This window comes from Cervus canadensis, chromosome 1 (genome assembly GCF_019320065.1).
Source record: "Cervus canadensis isolate Bull #8, Minnesota chromosome 1, ASM1932006v1, whole genome shotgun sequence".
NCBI classification, from domain to species: domain Eukaryota; kingdom Metazoa; phylum Chordata; class Mammalia; order Artiodactyla; family Cervidae; genus Cervus; species Cervus canadensis.
This window is the reverse complement of record NC_057386.1, coordinates 98924852-98943735: the sequence shown is the minus strand read 5'-3', so window position 1 is coordinate 98943735 and position 18884 is coordinate 98924852. Positions and strand designations below refer to the sequence as shown.

The 18884-nt window shown below is 36.8% G+C and overlaps 1 protein-coding gene across 2 annotated transcripts in view; it reads left to right on the top strand.

Moving 5' to 3' along the window:
• GLRB (glycine receptor beta) overlaps window positions 1-11154 on the top strand; it is a 94325-nt gene extending 83171 nt beyond the window's left edge. For both annotated transcript variants that reach the window (XM_043487634.1, XM_043487644.1), the window contains exon 10: window positions 8697-11154. In XM_043487634.1, coding sequence (XP_043343569.1) covers window positions 8697-8993 — 297 coding nt within the window. In that variant the 3' untranslated portion in view covers window positions 8994-11154. The remainder of the gene's footprint in view (window positions 1-8696) is intronic.
• Window positions 11155-18884: the final 7730 nt, after the last annotated feature.

Sequence of the window (18884 nt, the reverse complement as noted above, 5' to 3'; positions counted from 1 at the left end):
ATCCTGTTTGGGGTTTGTTCAGCTTGTTAAAAATGCAGGCTTTACTGTATAGCACATGGAACTCTGCTTAATGTTATGTGGTGGCCTGGATGGGAGGGAAGTTTGAGGGACAATTAGTACATGCATATATATAGCTGGATCCCTTCGCTGTTCAGCTGAAACTATTAAATCGTTAATTGGCTATACCCCAATACAAAATAAAAAAGTTTAAAATAAAAAGATGCAGGCTTAGGCTTCTTGCCAAATGGGAAAATTTTTCAGTGATCATTTCTTTGAGTACCTTTACCTCGTCCTTCCAGGACTGTGATGCCAGAAATATCAGATGCTCTGTTATGGGCCCATACGTCACCAATGCTCTGCTCCTCATCGTAGTCAGTTCTCTGCCTTTTGTTCAGACCCAGTAATTTCTCCTGTTACATCCTTAGTTTATGGATTCTTTTCCCCACCCTTCATCTTCCTGTTGAGCCTATCCACTGATACTCATATTTTGGTTTAACATGCTTTTCAGTTATAAAATTTCCATATGGTTTTTCTTTTTCTTTCTTTCTTTCCAGTCCTTCCTTCCTTTTCTCTCTTTCTTTGCTGGGATTTTGTACTTCTTTTCTCAGGCTTTCCATTTCTCATTTGTTCCTAATTGTTTCTCATTGTTCATAATTGCTGATTGATGCATTTTTGTCATGCATGCTTTAAAACCTTTCTCGGATAATTCTAATACGGTTTCACCTTGGTGTTGATCTCTACTGATTGTATTTTTTCAATTTTCAATTTTATATCTTCTCCAATTCTTTGTATGATGAGTGATTTTTTTGTTGCAACCTGGACATTTCATATTATGTGATGAGGCTCTGCATCTTTTGTAAACTTTCTGTTGCTGCCTTCCTCTGAGTGTCCTTACAGGAGAAGGAAGACTGCCGTCTCCTTGCTGCCAGATGGGCCCCTCACAGTTAGGTGAGGGCTCCCATTGCTCCCTGGTGGCATTGGGCATCTTTTCTTCCCGGTGTGGCCTCCTGACACTGGGGTGCTTCCGTATGCCTTGCCATGGGGAGAGCCCTGCCTCCTAGGACAATGACCCAGGGGAAGAGGAGAAGCATCGTGGTGCTTGCTGCTGGGTGGGGAGGCAGCCCTGCCTGCACCATCCCCTCCAACACCAACTGCTCCCCAGGGAGCAGGGCCTTGTTACTGGTCCAGGTGGAATGAGGGCCAGCTCCCTGCTTGGGCTCCTGCAGTACCCTCCAGGGAGGGCTGGGCACCTGTAACAGCATCTGGAAGGCAGGATGCAGCTACCTGCCTGGTCCTTGCTGGTGTGGATAGGGGTGGGGCCACAGCTGTTTCTGTGATGGTGGGCTCCAGTAGAGAGGTTATTGTGTGAAGGGTTTCTGTCTTCCTAAGCTGCCCCTTCCTTTGTCCTCTGTCTAGAAGGAGGGGCTGTTATTGGGGCTATTTCTGTCTGCACCCATTGGCATTTTCAGTTCCTAATCTAGGACATCTGAAGTGGAAAAGAAATGCAAGAACTTACCACCATGTCCTTCCTTGGCCCCCGAGGTCCCCAGTTGACCTGCTTCCTTTTCTCCACCTCCACAGCCTTATGTTTGCTTTTTCTAACATCCAGGATGTGCCCCCTCAACCTTCCTGGGAGCAGAAGGGCCCCATGTTCTTTCAGGGCCCCTCAGCATCCTCCTTGTGCCTGTACCTTGCCTCCTGCTTTCTCGTGAATAAATAGGGATGTATCAGTGGGCTGCTCTTAAGTGTCTGTTTATGTTGCAGCCCCCCATCTACGAATCCAGTTCAGACCTACTGCCTTCATGCATCAGGAACACAACTTCTCAAAGAAATCATGGTTCTCCTTTCCAGGATTTTACTTTCTTCTCTGTTACCACCAATGCCACCCAGTGGTACCTAAAAGAGCCAATGGCTGATGAAAGGCTCATGTTGGCACATCAAAGAATTGGCATTTCTTTGTGAGAAGCTTAGGATTTCCTTCTGAAACATACACGTGTTTCTCCAGGGCACTAGCAGAAGGAGGGATCCCTGAGGCCCTTACACCCCAGGGTGATGCTCACTTTTTGAGTTTTTGACTCTGCCAACCCCTCCATTCACATCTCCCTGTCTTTCACTGCTTCCTCATGTTTCCAGCCCACTGATCCCCCAACACACTGACCTGAACCCTCGTCAAGAAATCTGGATTCACACAGTGAAGCTGTGCTAAAGAATAGGTGTCTGGTCTCCAGCAGTGTCAGAGTCAGCTCCATCGTCTGAAATGTCCTGGGGCCTGACTAACTGCAGAAATTCCCGGTCACAGAGCATGCCTCATGAACTTGGAATCTTAACATATTCTGCTGACTGGAGAAAAATGCACAAACTAAAAGTTGGGACTTGTGTTTCATTCGGAGGGTATTCTTAGGACTTCAGTCCTGGGAGACGGCATCTCAGAGAACGCTGAGAGAACTGCTCCAAAGAGGAAGAGGGGAGCCAGGCTATACAAGTCTTTACAACAAAGACTAGGTAGTTGAAACAAAAGGTTATTGTTAATCTTGTAACAGATTAAAAGCCAGACTTCTCAAGTTAATGAATTTAGCTCTTTTCTCTGTAAGGGAAGATGCAAGAGGCTGGGCTCAGTGAAGTCATTTCTCTGATGTGCACCTTAGCGGTCTGGGCCAGGACCCTGTGTTTTCTCATCCTGAGTCTCCTTGGGGTTCATCGTTGTGGGTGGCTGCAGGACTGACTGCCAAATGGGTGGCATCCTCTTTCCGTCCTGAGTTCCCTCAGGGCTCACTGGAGAGGGGGGTGGAGGCTGTTATGTGATTGGTTAATGACTGCAACATTCTTTGTTTACTGACATGCCAGCAGAATTTTAGGTCTTAATTCCATGAACCAGTGTCTTGGTGGAAATAGATTCTTTACACTCAGATTTTCAGAGTAATAGAGAACATGCCAGCATGATCTGTGAACATAGATATAAAAGATAAGTAGGATCCAGGATATTAGACTGAATTATTCTAAATTTGGCTTTCAAGCTTTAAAATAACTACCAAATGAATAAAACAACATATTTAAATAATTTAAATAAACACGCATTTAAATAAATCAACATATTTTAAAACTCCTATGTTTTTATTCTCTATGTTTTTAGCAACTAGTAATAGCATACATGCCTGGATTCTGAAACTACTAGAACATTTTGATACTAAAGTCATAGAATAATGCTTTAGAGTTGAAAAGTTGACCAGAGGTTTTCATCTCCAGGGTTTTCCTGGTAGCTCAGCTGGTAAAGAATCCACCTGCTGTGCAGGAGACTCCAGTTCAACCCCAGTCAGGAAGATCTGCTGGAGAAGGGATAGGCTACCCGCTCTAGTATTCTTGGGCTTTCTTGGTGGCTCAGCTGGTAAAGAATTCACTTGCAATGCGGGGGACCTGGGTTTGATCCCTGGGTTGGGAAGATTCCCCTGGAGAAAGAAAAGGCTACCCACTCCAGTATTCTGGCCTGGAGAATTCCATGGACTTTATAGTCCATGGGTTGCAAAGAGTCAGACACAACTGAGCGACTTTCACTTTTCATCTCCAGAAATCAATTTTATTTTTTTTTAGAAATCAATTTAAGATACTCTTATTTCTTACAAAATGAAATTTCCAAGATGCACAGGAACCTATGTGAAATTTGTATCCTGAGACAAGCTTCAAAATGAAAATGAGTCCAAAAATAACTCAACTTTAATAGGTACATCGAGCTTACAGCAAATGTGTAAGATTGACAAATTCAGAAGATTGTTATACATTGACACACGAAAGAAAATATGAAAAAGGAAATTTAAAAACCATTGCCCTTTTAATTTATTGATTTTGCTGATGTGAAATATAATTATGGCTTTAGTTTCAGAATACTTTTGTTCTAGTATATTTTGCTTTTCAAAATACAAGTTTTTGTTCAGTAACTTCAATCAGGGAATATATCACTTATTTTTAGACAGAATAACAATGGTAATTAATGGAAACATAGTGAAATTTGAATTGTAGAAATATTTTGATACTGATTTTTAAAATTACTTGCCATCAGGCATATATAATTGTTTAGGTTTCTCCCTTCCGCAAATCTGGTACTTCCTCCACAAATCCTAATATTTTGTTTATTGATTTGTTTCACTCATATATTTCTACTTTTATGCAATCAAAACAGTTGAGGACCTATGTCTGTTCACATGAACCTATTTCCAACCCCTAGTGTCGGAGAAGGCAACGGCGACCCACTCCAGTCCTCTTGCCTAGAGAATCCCATGGACAGAGGAGTCTGGTAGGCTGCAGTCCATGGGGTCTCAAAGAGTTGGACATGACTGAGCAGCTTCACTTTTACTTTTCACTTTCACGCATTGGAGGAGGAAATGGCAACCCACTCCAGTGTTCTTGCCTGGAGAATCCCAGGGACGGGGGAGCCTGTGGGCTGCCGTCTATGGGGTTGCACATAGTCGGACACCACTGAAGCGACTTAGCAGCAGCAGTATCCTTCATAGTCTTTCTTCATAGCTCAGTCAGTAAAGAATCCACCTGCGATGCAGGAAACCCAGGTTTGATTCCTGAGTCGGGAAGATCCTCTGGAGAAGGAAATGGCAACCCACTCCAGTATTCTTGCCTGGAGAATCCCATGGACAGAGGAGCTTGGCAGGCGTCCATGGGGTCGCAAGAGTCAGACACGACTTAGTGACTAAACCACCACTAGTATCCACAAGATGAGTCAGAGCTGCAGTTCATGTAGCATGAATATGATTGCTATTTCTTTATGATAATGGTATGTATTTTAAAATAAGAATTGATTTAAATATGGCAAAATATGTAGGAATTATTCCCTTCTGAGCATCTTTATCATCTGTAGAGGATATTTTTATCACCATGAAATCACACCTAAGTCTTCTGGCCAAGAAATATTGTCGTTTACAAAAAAAGAAAAAGAATTTATTTTTTGTTCCGGCCAACATCTCCCTAAAATTAAAAAAAACAAAAACATTGCTTACTGTGATTTGCTTTTGCATGTGTGTAGATTCAAGTTGGGAAGGACCACAAAGACAATCTTAGAGGCTACAGCTGAAAGCTTTTGGAAGTTCTTATGTGCATCATTTTTTAATCCTTGACAGTCTCGTTATCGTAGCATTAATACCTCATTTTTGCTACCAGTAATTTTCAGAAATGACAAGTTTATATGATGAAAGTAAATGAGTCACATGTTCATAAGAGGAGCAATGGGGGAATTATAAATTAGAGAATCATAGAACCAAGATCACCTTTAAGAATGTGTTAAGTAGGGTTACTGTCTTACTTGCGTAGTTCAATTAGTCCCTATGCATATGATATTGCGATGCTTAAAATAATATTTATTTTGTAAATATTTATTAAATAGTATTTATTAAATAATATTTATTTTAAGTATTTATTAAGTAATATTTATTTTGGAAGTACAAAATAGTATTTATTTTATCTTCATACTTTTATGTAAACATTCGATTTGATATTGATATGCAGAGTAAGAACTAAAGAAAGTTGTGTTTATATGAAGTGTTTGATAAGCAAAAGAAGATGAGACCAGTTAATTAGGTAAAGAATTATGAGTGGTAGGGAACCTAATTTTATTCCTTATTCAATTCTGTCACATCATTGAAAATTACTTCCATTGTAGAGGTTCTCTCCACCAACACACGCACACATACTCACACCCCTCATTTCAAATATCAAAATCTCCAAATACATTTATAGAGGGTTTAATAAATTAAATGATTAAACATTTAGTATAACCAAACTGAAGCTTTTGGGGGTGCTTTTTCATGTTATCACTTTAACATTGAAGTAATTATTCTTCTTTTAGGTATTTACTATATTTAAACAATCTTTCAGAATAAATATAACATGCATTGTCTACATTTTTAATAAACTGTATAGATATTAATACAATTTTAGAATTATTAACATTGCTGGTAGAATCTATTAATAAGAATAAATTTATGTTAAAAAACTAGAAAATTTGAGGTGTTTAAATGTATGACTTAGATTATAATATCATATAAATTTGGCTACTTGTCTGGTTACTTACAGATAATGAAACCATTAGTGCAGTCATGAATAAAATCCAACTCAGAGTAAATGCATTTCTGTAGTAAATATGTACAGCTTTCTTTGAGAAAAATTAAAGAAAAAGAAACTGATAACAATCATGCTTCCTGAGTTTCTGTCAGAAGCTTAAGTCCTCCTTTGTTTTGATATGTGGATTCCAAAGCATCTTTAGTGCTTTTGGAGTGGAGGATTCTAAAGGGAGGAAGCGTCTGAAGTACCCACAGAAGGCTGCTCTGAGAGTGAGAATAATGCAAAGGTTTGTTACATACAGGCTGTTCCCCATTTCTGTTCCAGTGCAGGTTGTGATTCAGTCTTTATACAGTTCGCTTACACATCCTTCAAACAACTCTGAAAACCTGGAGCTTCAAATTGTGTCTTCTGTTTATGACACTTACTGGGAAGGTGTGTGAGTGGAAACGTGTGTGTGTGTGTGTGTGTGTGTGTGTGTGTGTGATGCTGGACTGCTTGCTGAAAGCGACCTTTAAGATTTCAAATTGGGGAATTTAAATAGAAGACCAGGAAGTAAATATTAAATATATGTATTCATGCATATATATGAATGATTTCCCAAAGTTGCATTTAAATTACTTTGATTCTAGTTGCTAGCTTTGTTATGTCTCATTATATTGATGAGTCCTTATTTTCTCCAGACATTTTCCTAGGTGCTGTGTAAAACCGATTTGGATCAGACTCTGGAACAGTGGTGACTCCATCAAGACATAATTCCCTTATAAGCCCCACCGGGCTCTCACACTGGGGAGACTGAAATTACACATTAAAAAATGCGGATCAGGAATCCCCTTTTTTCAGGTTCACGCCCTTTAGCTCAAAGTCCTATCAAACCAGGATGGAGCTAAACAGACATTTTCTAAATATTTTAATATATTGGTGATTCCCATTTTTTTTTTAACATATAAGACATTCAAGAAGGATGAACTTCCAGAGCCTCAATCCCATTCCTACTTATTAACAGTTTCTTGTATGCTGTTTGTTTGTTTGTGTATTATTTATTGATTTGGTTGCATGGTCTTAGCTGAGACACATGGCTTCTTCTGCTGTGGTAGCCGGGCTTCTCTACTTGAGTCGTGTGTGGTCAGTAGCTGTGGGCATACAGGCTTCATTTTTGGGCGGCATGCGAGATCTTGACTCCTCAACCAGCATTTGAACCCATGTTCCCTGCACTGGAAGGCAGATTCTTAACCACTGGGCCACCAGGGAAGTCCACTTCTTATGTGTTTTTGTACTATTATATTTACCTAAACATCTTTTTCAAAAGTTCCTACCCAACAGGACTGTACAAATATCTATGTGGTCTAATGATATAATGGTAAAGCCAACATTTGTAAACCAGCTTAAAAAAGCATCACTAGTGCTTGTTCAAGATTGAAAAATATAGAAATAACTTAAATGCATAAAGCCAGGATGATGTGTGAACACATTTTCACTTGTTTTTTCACTCGGTGTATGTTGGTTGTCTTTGCTATCCACCTCTAAACAGTGCCACCTGACTTTGCCAGAAAAAATGCCTCAGTGTCTGTTCAGATAAAGGACAGTGTCCTGGTACCTGGAAGACTGCTGGAGAATAGTTTGTTTTATGTCTTACATTAAGCATCGTTTTTACCCAGGCATAATCTAGTAAATGTAAATAGAATTCAAAAAATTACTCAACATATTATACTAATAAGGCAAAAACTAGTGTAACTCTAGTATGCTGAGAGTTATGGTAACATGAGTTCCTTTTTTGGTAAAAATAGTAAATATTTTAGTGAAGACTCCAAAGATGAATCACAAAGGTGGGAAGTAAGAACAGTGGAAGATTAAGCAGTGGAGGCACTCCTTAAACCATTGGTCAGCACTATACATCTATCTTTTCTAGGAGCTTTTCTGATGGCCAGAGAGAGTTCAATGTGAAATAATGATTTTGTATATTGAGGAAATTGAGTCAAATTTAGAAATTCAGTGATGATTACTTGAATATCTGGTTGAAATATACACAATTTCTTTGGATTCTCTAGCTATTTTATCTTTAGTCAACAAGTGATGAATGCCTTTCACTCATCAGCCTTTGGTTCATGATCACTGTGACCATTTTTAGTTATTTGTGAGTGTGGTTTATAGACACAGTCTGTCTCGCTGAAGAGATACATGCTTCAGTCATTTATAAACTGCTCAATTTGGAAATAGAATCCCTAGGAAAGTCAAAGGTTAGAAGCACCAGAAGATGTTTGTATTCTGTATAGTCTACTAATATGATGTGTGTCATAGTTCAGTGTTGGATTTTTATTATTAATCAGTCTTTCAGCTGAGAACTCTCACAAGCCTGGGAGCACCTAAGATAAAGGATGATAGGCACCTTGATCCCTTCACATAAAACAACCTCCTGAAAGTTGATGCCCATGACCTAAGCCTTGTTATATAGGCAACATTTTAGAGCCATAAATGTTCAGGTAATTACGTGGTTTAATCAGTGGGCTATTATTTCTGTTAGTGGATTAAATGAGACACTAGCCAACTGAATAAACCATCAAATTTTTTAAAATATGTTTCTGAAGATTCTTTATAAATAGAAAAATTCTCAATAACCTGTCTTTAATTTTTATTTTCAGGTTGGTGAGACCAGATGCAAAAAGGTTTGTACGTCCAAGTCTGATCTGAGATCAAACGACTTCAGCATCGTGGGAAGCTTACCGAGAGATTTTGAATTGTCCAATTATGACTGCTATGGAAAACCCATTGAGGTCAACAATGGACTTGGGAAGTCTCAGGCCAAGAACAACAAGAAGCCGCCTCCGGCCAAACCCGTTATTCCAACAGCAGCAAAGAGAATCGACCTTTACGCGAGAGCCTTGTTTCCTTTTTGCTTCTTATTCTTCAACGTTATCTACTGGTCTATATATTTATGATAAACCCTTTCCATTCATATGAAATATAATCCCATTGCATTGTGACCAACCTCGTTCATAAATGCCAATCTGTGAACAATCTTTGCATTTTCATAGCAGTGTATTGCATTTTGGATGCCATGGGATTGTAACACAAATATGGCACCTTCATGTGGAATGGCAGCATGATTGTGTTATGTCTGTGCTCTAATCATGATGTACTTAGGTAAAGCAAACATAATTGCTTTAGGAATAAATGAAGGATAAGCATACTACATAAAATAAAATCCAAACGTTTCTCTCCAGTTAGTGTAAATTGCAAACACTTCTGATAATTCCAATAATAAAATGGTATGCACGCTGAACCCTGTTAAGATCAGCATTCCAATGTATGTAGCATTTCAAATCTTCCTTGTAACTTTCAGAGAAAGCCATCTTATTCTTGTATAATTTTAGATGGTATTATTACAGATAAAGCAAAATTGTATTACATATGGTATAACTTTATAAGTAGAAATATATCAGCTATAATTATGTGGGGGCTGTGGAGAAATAAAGTTCAAAAAGATTCCTAATTTGTAAAGTCAGCTAATTTTAAAGTGTGCCCGTGTTGGCAATGCCAGACAATAAAATCCAGTAAGCATTTTTGAAACAAAGGGAAATCTAGATTTACCTACATTCATGCTGAATTCTGGTTTCTGATAAGAAAGAAGATATATTGATTAAATATTTCTGATAAAAGAAATTCTATTTAATCCACTTTAAAACCTAAATATATTTTCATGGATTTTATTTTGTTGATACAGAGTATACAGAATCATTGTGCCTTAAAAAGAGTCATAAATATTTTAAATTGGAATATAGTAATGAATATTGTGATTTCATACCATTTTTAAGAAACCAAGAAGAAAATACCTTATTACTAGAAGTAACTTGAGTTAGGAAGAAAAATCCATTATCATTAAATTAAAATCATTAAAAGATTTTAGCTTCTTTATTTTATTAAGATGCTAGCATATTTTAAAGTAAAATTAATTTTTTTCATTTCCTTTTTTCTTATTTGAATAATGTTTGACTTGTTACAAAACATTTAACAATTAAGTAAATGATTACTTCATTAGGCCTCACCTCTAGTTGCATTTTCTTTCTTGCTGAAAGTCTGGACTACTTAAATTATACTTGCTTTGATCTTGTTCCAACTTGAAAATAAGTACTTTCTGGTCTATAAGACTTGAATTTCCTAGTAATATCAGAGCCAAAATACCTTTTTATTTCTCCATAGCTGATACTAGGACTATCAGTAATCCACGTAACATAAACATGAGGCCAAATAAGTATATTTACATTATGTGGAGAATTTTGTAGCAGCTGAGATCTTGGATGGTTAATTCAATAATAAAGTGTGTTTACATACAGTTTATGCAAACTGCAACCTATAATTCAAGGCTATTTTATTGAAGACTTTAATTTGTAAAAGAGTCACTGATTACTAAATCTTTACAAAATGAGATGTATCTAATCCTCTGTGGTCTTTCAGCACCCTCTAGTTGCAAAAGCTTAGCCATCTGAATCATTTTAAAATTGCCGCAAGTCACCCTATCGGTAGACTTAACATCCTGCTAGGACCCAGGGCAGTAGTATCTTAATGGTACTGTGATAGGAAAAAAGTGTCTTGAAAAAGACTTAGACCATTTAAATTTATATTAATAATAATTATACTTCCCTATAGTCTCTTTTCTTTATCCTTGCAAATTTCATTCATATTAGGGAGTTTGATTTCCATGCAGTTTTAAGTGGGATATGTACCCAATGGAAAATAGGTCTCATTTTGTAAGAATTTAGTTCTTGAAAATAATGTGAATGAATTTCTTTCTGTAATATAACATTGCAGCCTCCTAAGATCCGTTTTACTATCCAAATATATATAAATAGCTATCCCAGGATTAAGTGTGTATATATAACTACAAATGGAACATTGCACAATGATCATAATGCAGTACAATCAGTGTCCACTAACAGTTGCTTTCTACTGTTATGTTGAGAATTTAGCCAATTAACCCAGGGTAGTTCTGATCTGTGTACTTTAAGTATTATGTCTTTCTAGGAAACTTGCAGTATTTACCTGGATATCAGTGTTGCAAATTCGATCTTTCCAAAATAAAAATGATCTCCTCCTTACAAATCAGTGGCTTCTCTTATTTTCTGTTTCTGATAAAAAAAAAAATCTCACTATTCCAGTCCTCTGAGGTCCATCCACCTTCCTTTCTCACATGGTACCCGCTGTCAAGTTCCAACCTCTAAACTTCTCTCCCTTACGCTGACCAGCTGGTCTCCATTTCTGCAAACACCACCCAATTTGTTTCCCTTTTATGTTCATCAGACTGTTACCGCAGTCTGAAGGCTCCCTCTTTCATAACTCTGTTTTTGAATTTACTTTGTGATGTTTATTTTTTAATTGCATAAGTAATACATAGATATCTTGTTGCATTAGAAAAACAGATGTATTTAAAGTAAGCACTTAATGCTGGTGTTATCACCTTTTTTCTACAAACTCTCCTCTCTTCCCAGAGGTCATCACTGTATTTTGAGCATCTAGACCTTACTCTACGCATCTACAACTTCTATCTACTTTTTAAATATAAAGGACAATTTAACATAAATGGAATTTTACCATAGGTACAGTTTTTCAGTTTATTAATTTTTCATCTATTGGAGATCTTTCTATTTGGGGTCATATCAGATGTGCATACATCTGTATTTGGTCTCCTGTTATTCTCTAGTGTGAATGTACCTGAATTTAGCTACTTTTTAAACACAAATTTTTATTGTTTTTGCTTTCTCTTTAAAAAAATATTATTTTTCAAAAAAATATTTATTTATTTGGCTGCACCAAATCTAGTGGCACAAGGCATCTTTAGTTGCAGCAACTGTGATCTAGTTCCCCGACCAGGGATCAGTCATTTACCTGGGACCCCTGCTTTGGGAATGTAGACTATTAGCCACTGGACCATCAGGGAAGTTCTGTTTATCCTTTCTAATGCAAAATAGCATTGCACTAAATGTTTTTGCTCACATATGCATATATTTCCACAAGATAGATATCAGAAGAGGAGTTACTGAGTTGAAAAATATCTATGTTTTAAATTCTGGTGTGTGTGCTCAGTCGTGACCAACTCACGGCCCCATGGGCTGTATGTAGCCTGCCAGGCTCTTCTGCCCTTGGAAGATTCCAGGCCAGTATACTGGAGTGGGGTGCCATTTCCTACTCCAACACGCATTTCTTGCCTCTCCTATATTGGCAGATAGATTCTTTACCACTAGTGCCACTTGGAAAGCCCATTAAGCTGGCACAGCAACAAAGAACCAGGACAGCCATGAAAAAAAAAAAAAAAAAAGACAGGAAAGTCAATTCCAGAAAGCAAATCCTCACTTGAATTTAGAACAAGGAAAAGTTAGAGATTACACAACCCCCACCCACCCACCTCCCACCCCCCACCCCCACACACAAAGCTGAGATCATGGCATTCTGCTCAGGTATCTTTAGAGCTTTGTGTTGCCCAATGAACCAAGTAAACAATCCACTCTCTGACATATAAAATTCAGATTGTTAAATGTTTAACTTATTTTGTAGCCATTTCATACCGCTCACATCTTAAATGCCAACCAAACCGAAGCTGACCTTTTATGTTTCACACTTAGCATTGACAGGAATACTAAGTTCAGCCAGGTTCCTTTCCTTTCAGGTTAGTGGTTAATTTTACGTCTCATTATTTCTCTTAAGTGGGTCATTCTTGGATGGTGTGTCTTCAAATACTTATTTTAACTGAAATGTTTTTATTCAGCATTAAGCATTTTTCAGTTATGTGGTTTCCTCTCTATTAAATAATGAAATTAAAATATTTACCATTACCATATGCAGTATAAAGATTAAGCTGCTCTAAAAGCCACTCAGTTTATCATCATCCATATAATGGAAAATTTTAGTTTCAATATACAGTTGGATATGAAATTTTAAAGTACCAATCCTAAGATGAGAAATAGTTTGAAACAATTTTTATAACCTTTAATAAGGATTTATTGTTAGAATATTATTACCTTGCTTTATAAAAAAGCAGAATTTGCCACTTATATTTTCAAATTAAATTCATATGCTTATACAACATATCAATGATCTAGCATTCACTAACTACCCTCTGCTTTTTTTCTTTTTTTTTATGAAGCTAGTCTTAACCTTTTAAGAGGTTAGTGTCCAGTTCTTTATATCAATGGAGTAGATATACTTTACAGACTTTCTTGTGATTGATATTAATGGGTATCTCATTGAATACCTTTATTCAAAGGTGAATATAATGTTTGTGTAATATGCATAAACTTAATATTTTTAATTTTGATACACACGCATTTTCTCTACACACACACACATATACATATTATTAAATTTTATCCTTACCCAGTAAGAGCAATGAGAAAATTCATGAATTCTGTTCTAGTTGGAATTTCTGTACTCCAAACATTAAGTGCATTTTGACTCCCGTAAATATTTTTTAAATTTCTCAAACCAGAAGTCAAGGGATACGTGTGTGTATGTGTGTGTGTGTTAGTCTCTCGACCATGTCTGACTCTTTGCAACCCCATAGACTGTAGTGCGCCAGGCTCCTCTGTCCATGGGATTTTCTAGGCAAGAATACTGGAGTAGTTTTCCATGCCCTTCTCCTCAAGAGATACCTGGGTAACAGGCAAGTTTGGCCTTGGATAACAAAGTGAAGCAGGGCAAAGGCTAACAGAGTTTTGCCTAGAGAAGGCACTGGTCATAGCAAACACCATCTTCCAACAACCCAAGAGACAACTTTACATATGGACATCACCAGATGGTCAATACTGAAATCAGGTTGATTATAGTCATTGCAGCAAAAATAAGACCAGGAACTGACTGTGGCTCAGATCATGAACTCATTGCAAAATTTAGACTCAAATTAAAGAAAGTAGGGAAAATCATTAGGCCATTCAGATATAACCTAATTCAAGTCCCTTACGATTATACAGTAGAAGTGACAGATAGACTCAAGGGATCAGATCTGACAGAGTGCCTGAAGAACTATGGATGGAGGTTTGTGACATTGTACAGGAGACAATGACCAAGATCATATCCAAGAAAAAGAAAGGCAAAATGGTTGTCTGAGGAGGTCTTACAAATAGCTGAGAAAAAAAAGAAACTAAAGGCAATGGAGAAAGAGAAAGATATATCCACCTAAATGTAGAGTTCCAGAGAATAGCAAGGAGAGATAAGAAAGCCTTCCTCAGCCATCAGTGCAAAGAAATAGAGGGAAATAATAGAAAGGGAAAGACTAGAGATCTCTACAAGAAAATTAGAGATACCAAGGGAATATATCATGCAAAGATGGGCACAATAAAGGACAGAAATGGTATGGACCTAACAGAAGCAGAAGATATTAATAAGAGGTGGCAAGAGTGCAAAGAAGAATTGTACAAAAAAGATCTTCACTACCCAGATAACCATGATGGTGTGATCACTCACCTAGAGCCAGATATCCTGAAATGTGAAGTCAAGTAGGGACTTAAGAAACATCACAACAAACAAAGCTAGTGGAGGTGATGAAATTCTAGCTGAGCTATTTCAAATTCTAAAAGATGATCCTGTGAAAGTGCTGCACTCAATATGCCAGCAAAATTGGAAAACTCAGGAGTAGCCACACGACTGGAAAAGGTCAGTTTCTATCCCAATTCCAAAGAAAGGCAATGCCAAAGAATATTCAAACTACTACACAAATGCATTCATTTCACACACTAGAATAATTTTAAAAATATAGTAATAATAATAAATAAAATACTCTTAATGCCCCTAAAAAAAAAAAAAATTCTTCAAGCTAGGCTTCAAAAGTACATGGACCAAGAACTTCCAAATGTTCAAACTGGATTTGGAAAAGGCAGAGGAACCAGAGATCAAACTGCCAACATCTGTTGAATCATAGAAAAAGCAAGAGAATTCCAGAAAAACATCTTCTTCTTGCTAAAGCCTTTGACTGTGTGGATCACAACAAACTGTGGAAAATTCTAAAGAGATGGGAACACCAGACCACATTATCTGCCTTCTGAAAAACCTGTATGTAAGTTAAAAAGCAACAGTTAGAATCAGACATGGAACAATGGACTGGTTCCAAATTGGGAAAGGAGTATGTCAAGGCTGTATATTGTCACCCTGCTTATTTAACTTATATGCAGAGTACATCAGGCGAAATGCTGGGCAGGATGAAGCACAAGCTGGAATCAAGATTGCCGGGAGAAATACCAACAACCTCAGATATGCAGATAATACCACACTTATGGCAGAAAATAAAGAGGAGCTAAAGAGCCTCTTGATGAAAGTGAAAGAGGAGAGCGAAAAAGCTGGCTTAAAATTCAACAGCAAAAAACTAAGATCATGGCATCCAGTCCCATCACTTCATGGCAAATAGATGGGGAAACAATGGAAATAGTGAGAGACTTTTTATTTTCTTGGGCTCCAAAATCACTGCACATGGTCACTGCAGCCATGAAGTTAAAAGAGATGCTTACTCCTTGGAAGAAAAGCTATGACCAACTTAGCATATTAAAAATCAGAGATATTACTTTACCAACAAATGTCCATCTAGTCAAAGCTACGATTTTTCCAGTAGTCATGTATGGATATCATAGTTGGACCATGAAAAAAGCTGAGCACAAATGAATTGATGCTTTTGAACTGTGGTGTTGGAGAAGAATCTTGAGAGTCCTTTGGCCTGTGGAGAGATCAAACCAGTCAATCCTAAAGGAAATCAATCCCGAATATTCACTGGAAGGACTGATGCTGAAGCTGAAGCTCCAATACTTTGGTCACCTGATGCAAAGGAGTGACTCATTTGAAAAGACCCTGATTCTGGGAAAGATTGAAGGCAGGAGGAGAAGGGGACGACAGAGGATGAGCTAGTTGGATGGCATCACCGACTTGTTGGACATGAGTCTGAGCAAGCCCCAGGAGTTGGTGATGAATAGGGAAGTTTGGTGTGCTACAAGTCCATGGGTTGCTGAGAGTTGGACCCGACTCAGTGACTGAACTGAAATGATCATGTCTCATACCCAAAACAAGTCTTTTTAATCTTCTCAGTGTAGAATAGTAAATAAAAAATTGTAAATACATAAATGTTTATTGGATACGTAAAAATATTCAAGGTCTTGTGTTAGCTTAAGATGAAGAAAACTTTTAAGGGTGGAATCACTCCTTAATGATAGTCAACAGTATGAGAGTTAATTACGCAAATCACTATAATACAAATCATAATGAATATCATTTAAAAGCATAAGAGAAGAAAATCATTGAAATTAAATTACTTGTCTTAAAGAAAAATAACTAAAAATTACTTCAGCCAAATAAACGTCATTTTACTACAGATCATAGAATTTTGAAGCGGGACATTAACTAAAAGAAAAAGTACGAACTGTAAAGTATAGAAACATTGCCATTAAAAGTTAAAGTGTCATTTGAATTTTATTTCCTAGCTAACGTGACTGAGGAAATAATGAACAGGAAAGCAAATTTTCCACAGCTGATGATGTAAAACACTTTAGCTAGTGTTTGTTTCTTAACCAAAATTCCCATCTGATCTTCATCCTATAACTTGAAACAATTTTCAGAAGAAAAAAAAAATCTCAATTCGTAACCTGAGGCAATGGCAGTTCAGTTAATATGATTCAGAGTGAGGCAAGCAGGAGTCAGAGTGCTCTGTGATGCAGTGAGAATGCAGTCAATTACCTCATCAAATAGGGATTTTATTAGTCAGTTAGCATTGCCTTGCCCCATGCCTTGGCTGACACATAACAGAAAACTTATTTTGTTAGATGATAAACAAGAGGAAGAGGCAAGTGATTTTAGCTTTTGAAAATCTCGCTGAGTTGATTGTATGTTCTCAAGGGATATGCTTTTAAGTGTTTATAGGAGTTGCAAATGTAGCCGAAGGAACATGGCATTTCACAATAGTAAACGCTCTGGCTGCTTCTCTTGCAGGACCACAACCTAGTTCCATAAAGCTTTTAGAAACCTTCTGAGGACATGAACTTGATACACAAGAGCAGCAGCATCTCTGCTGCTTACTAACAAACTTAAGCATTTTCAATAAATCTAAGTCAGAATCTGCTGGCTTGTCAGTTACGAAGATGATATTTCACTCACTGAGAGAAGATAACATGGAACTCATTAGCAGGAATACCTAATAAATTCTGCCTTGGACTATTATAAAGCCTCTTTCTAAGCACAGCTGCCTGTCTCTGGTTTATTCATTTGTATACTCAAAAGCCCTTTCATTCAAAAATCACTAGAGTCTCCTATCAGTCCACTGGTATCTTGGAAGCTTCCAAATTTCCAAGGAATTAACTTAAATGTCCAAATAAAACTGTGAAATTTCCTAAGAAATATACATGGGACATCCATCCTATAGAAATAATCCCAGAGTCTATGCTATGTCAGAAGCCTATCCAGTGTGCAGTCACAGAGGGAGCCGGAGAGAGTAGGAAGACTGGGCTAAAAGAAATAATGGTGTGTGATTATAGCTATAGGTTTGTCATTTACAACCCTGCAGACCTTGTTAAAGAATCTTCTCAATTACCCTATTTTCAAAGAGGGGTTAAAAACAACCTAAAAATTACCAACTACAACATACAATTCTATCTTTTGCAGTGTTTTACAACAAAAGACTTTGAAGCAGGTGGTCTGAGATAGCGTCCCATTCACTAGAGTAAACGTTGGCAAATTTTTTAACATCCTGAGCCTCAGTTTCCCCAATGAAAAGAACATAGTAACATTAATATGAGGATATAATGTATTATTACATGTAGTCTCAGCAGAGTTCCCAGTGCAGAGTAAGTGTGCAGTGAATCATGGTAATTATTATCTCCTTTTATCTCTTTCTATTACTACACTATTTCTAGCACTACACTACTTCTATTGAAGTTTCAGTCTTTCAAAATTTCTTCATTAGTGCAAAATCCTATATTAGCTAATATATGCACTGACATCCATAATCATTGAGCTCAATTTTGAATACAAAACAATATAAAGAGAATAGCAATAGCAGGAAATATCAATATATATTAAAATGTTCTTGGAATATTTTAAGGAGTTCTTGGATTATTTAGTTGGAGATCCATAATTTAGGAATTAGGTTGTAGGCAATGGAATGCCCAACATTCAGAATCTACATAGTTAAGGGTAATATTTTACATTTATCCTATAAAAAGAAAACTAAATAAATTAGAATATTTCAGAATTTAAAAAAAAAGAATAAGGGAAAGAATTTCCAAGATGTATTAAACAGGCTGTACAAATGAAGCTCATATTAACTCGTGCATGTATGGAAGTGATTCATGTATTGTATAATCTCTTTTAACTCATGCATGTATGGTACTAATAAAAGATAATTAATGCTCATAATGATCATCCTGGAAAACTGCATCTTTGCAAAATTCTTTCAGAAACAAAGAGAGAGCACTAAATTATGTTCAATAGTATTGTTATGTTAAAATATTTTATTGTATTGTCCTTCTTTGAAGATTTGTAATCCAACTACTAAACAATGGTTATTCTCAATTAATCAAAATATCCAATTAACCAGTTCCATACAGATGGTAATGTGCTGCATTGAGAATTCACATTAAAAATGTGTGAGGCCAACCTCTAGGTAATAAAATCATATTTAACTCTCCTTAAGGTAATATGTTTGATATTATGGTCACAGTATTTATCCATTTATTGAAGAAAGCTTGTTAAATACTTAAAGCATAAGTATAATGCCGAGAAGATACTAGATTTTTAAAAATATATACATGCATCATGTGAATATATGTATATATGGATGTATGTATTTACGTGTGTGTTTGTGTGAA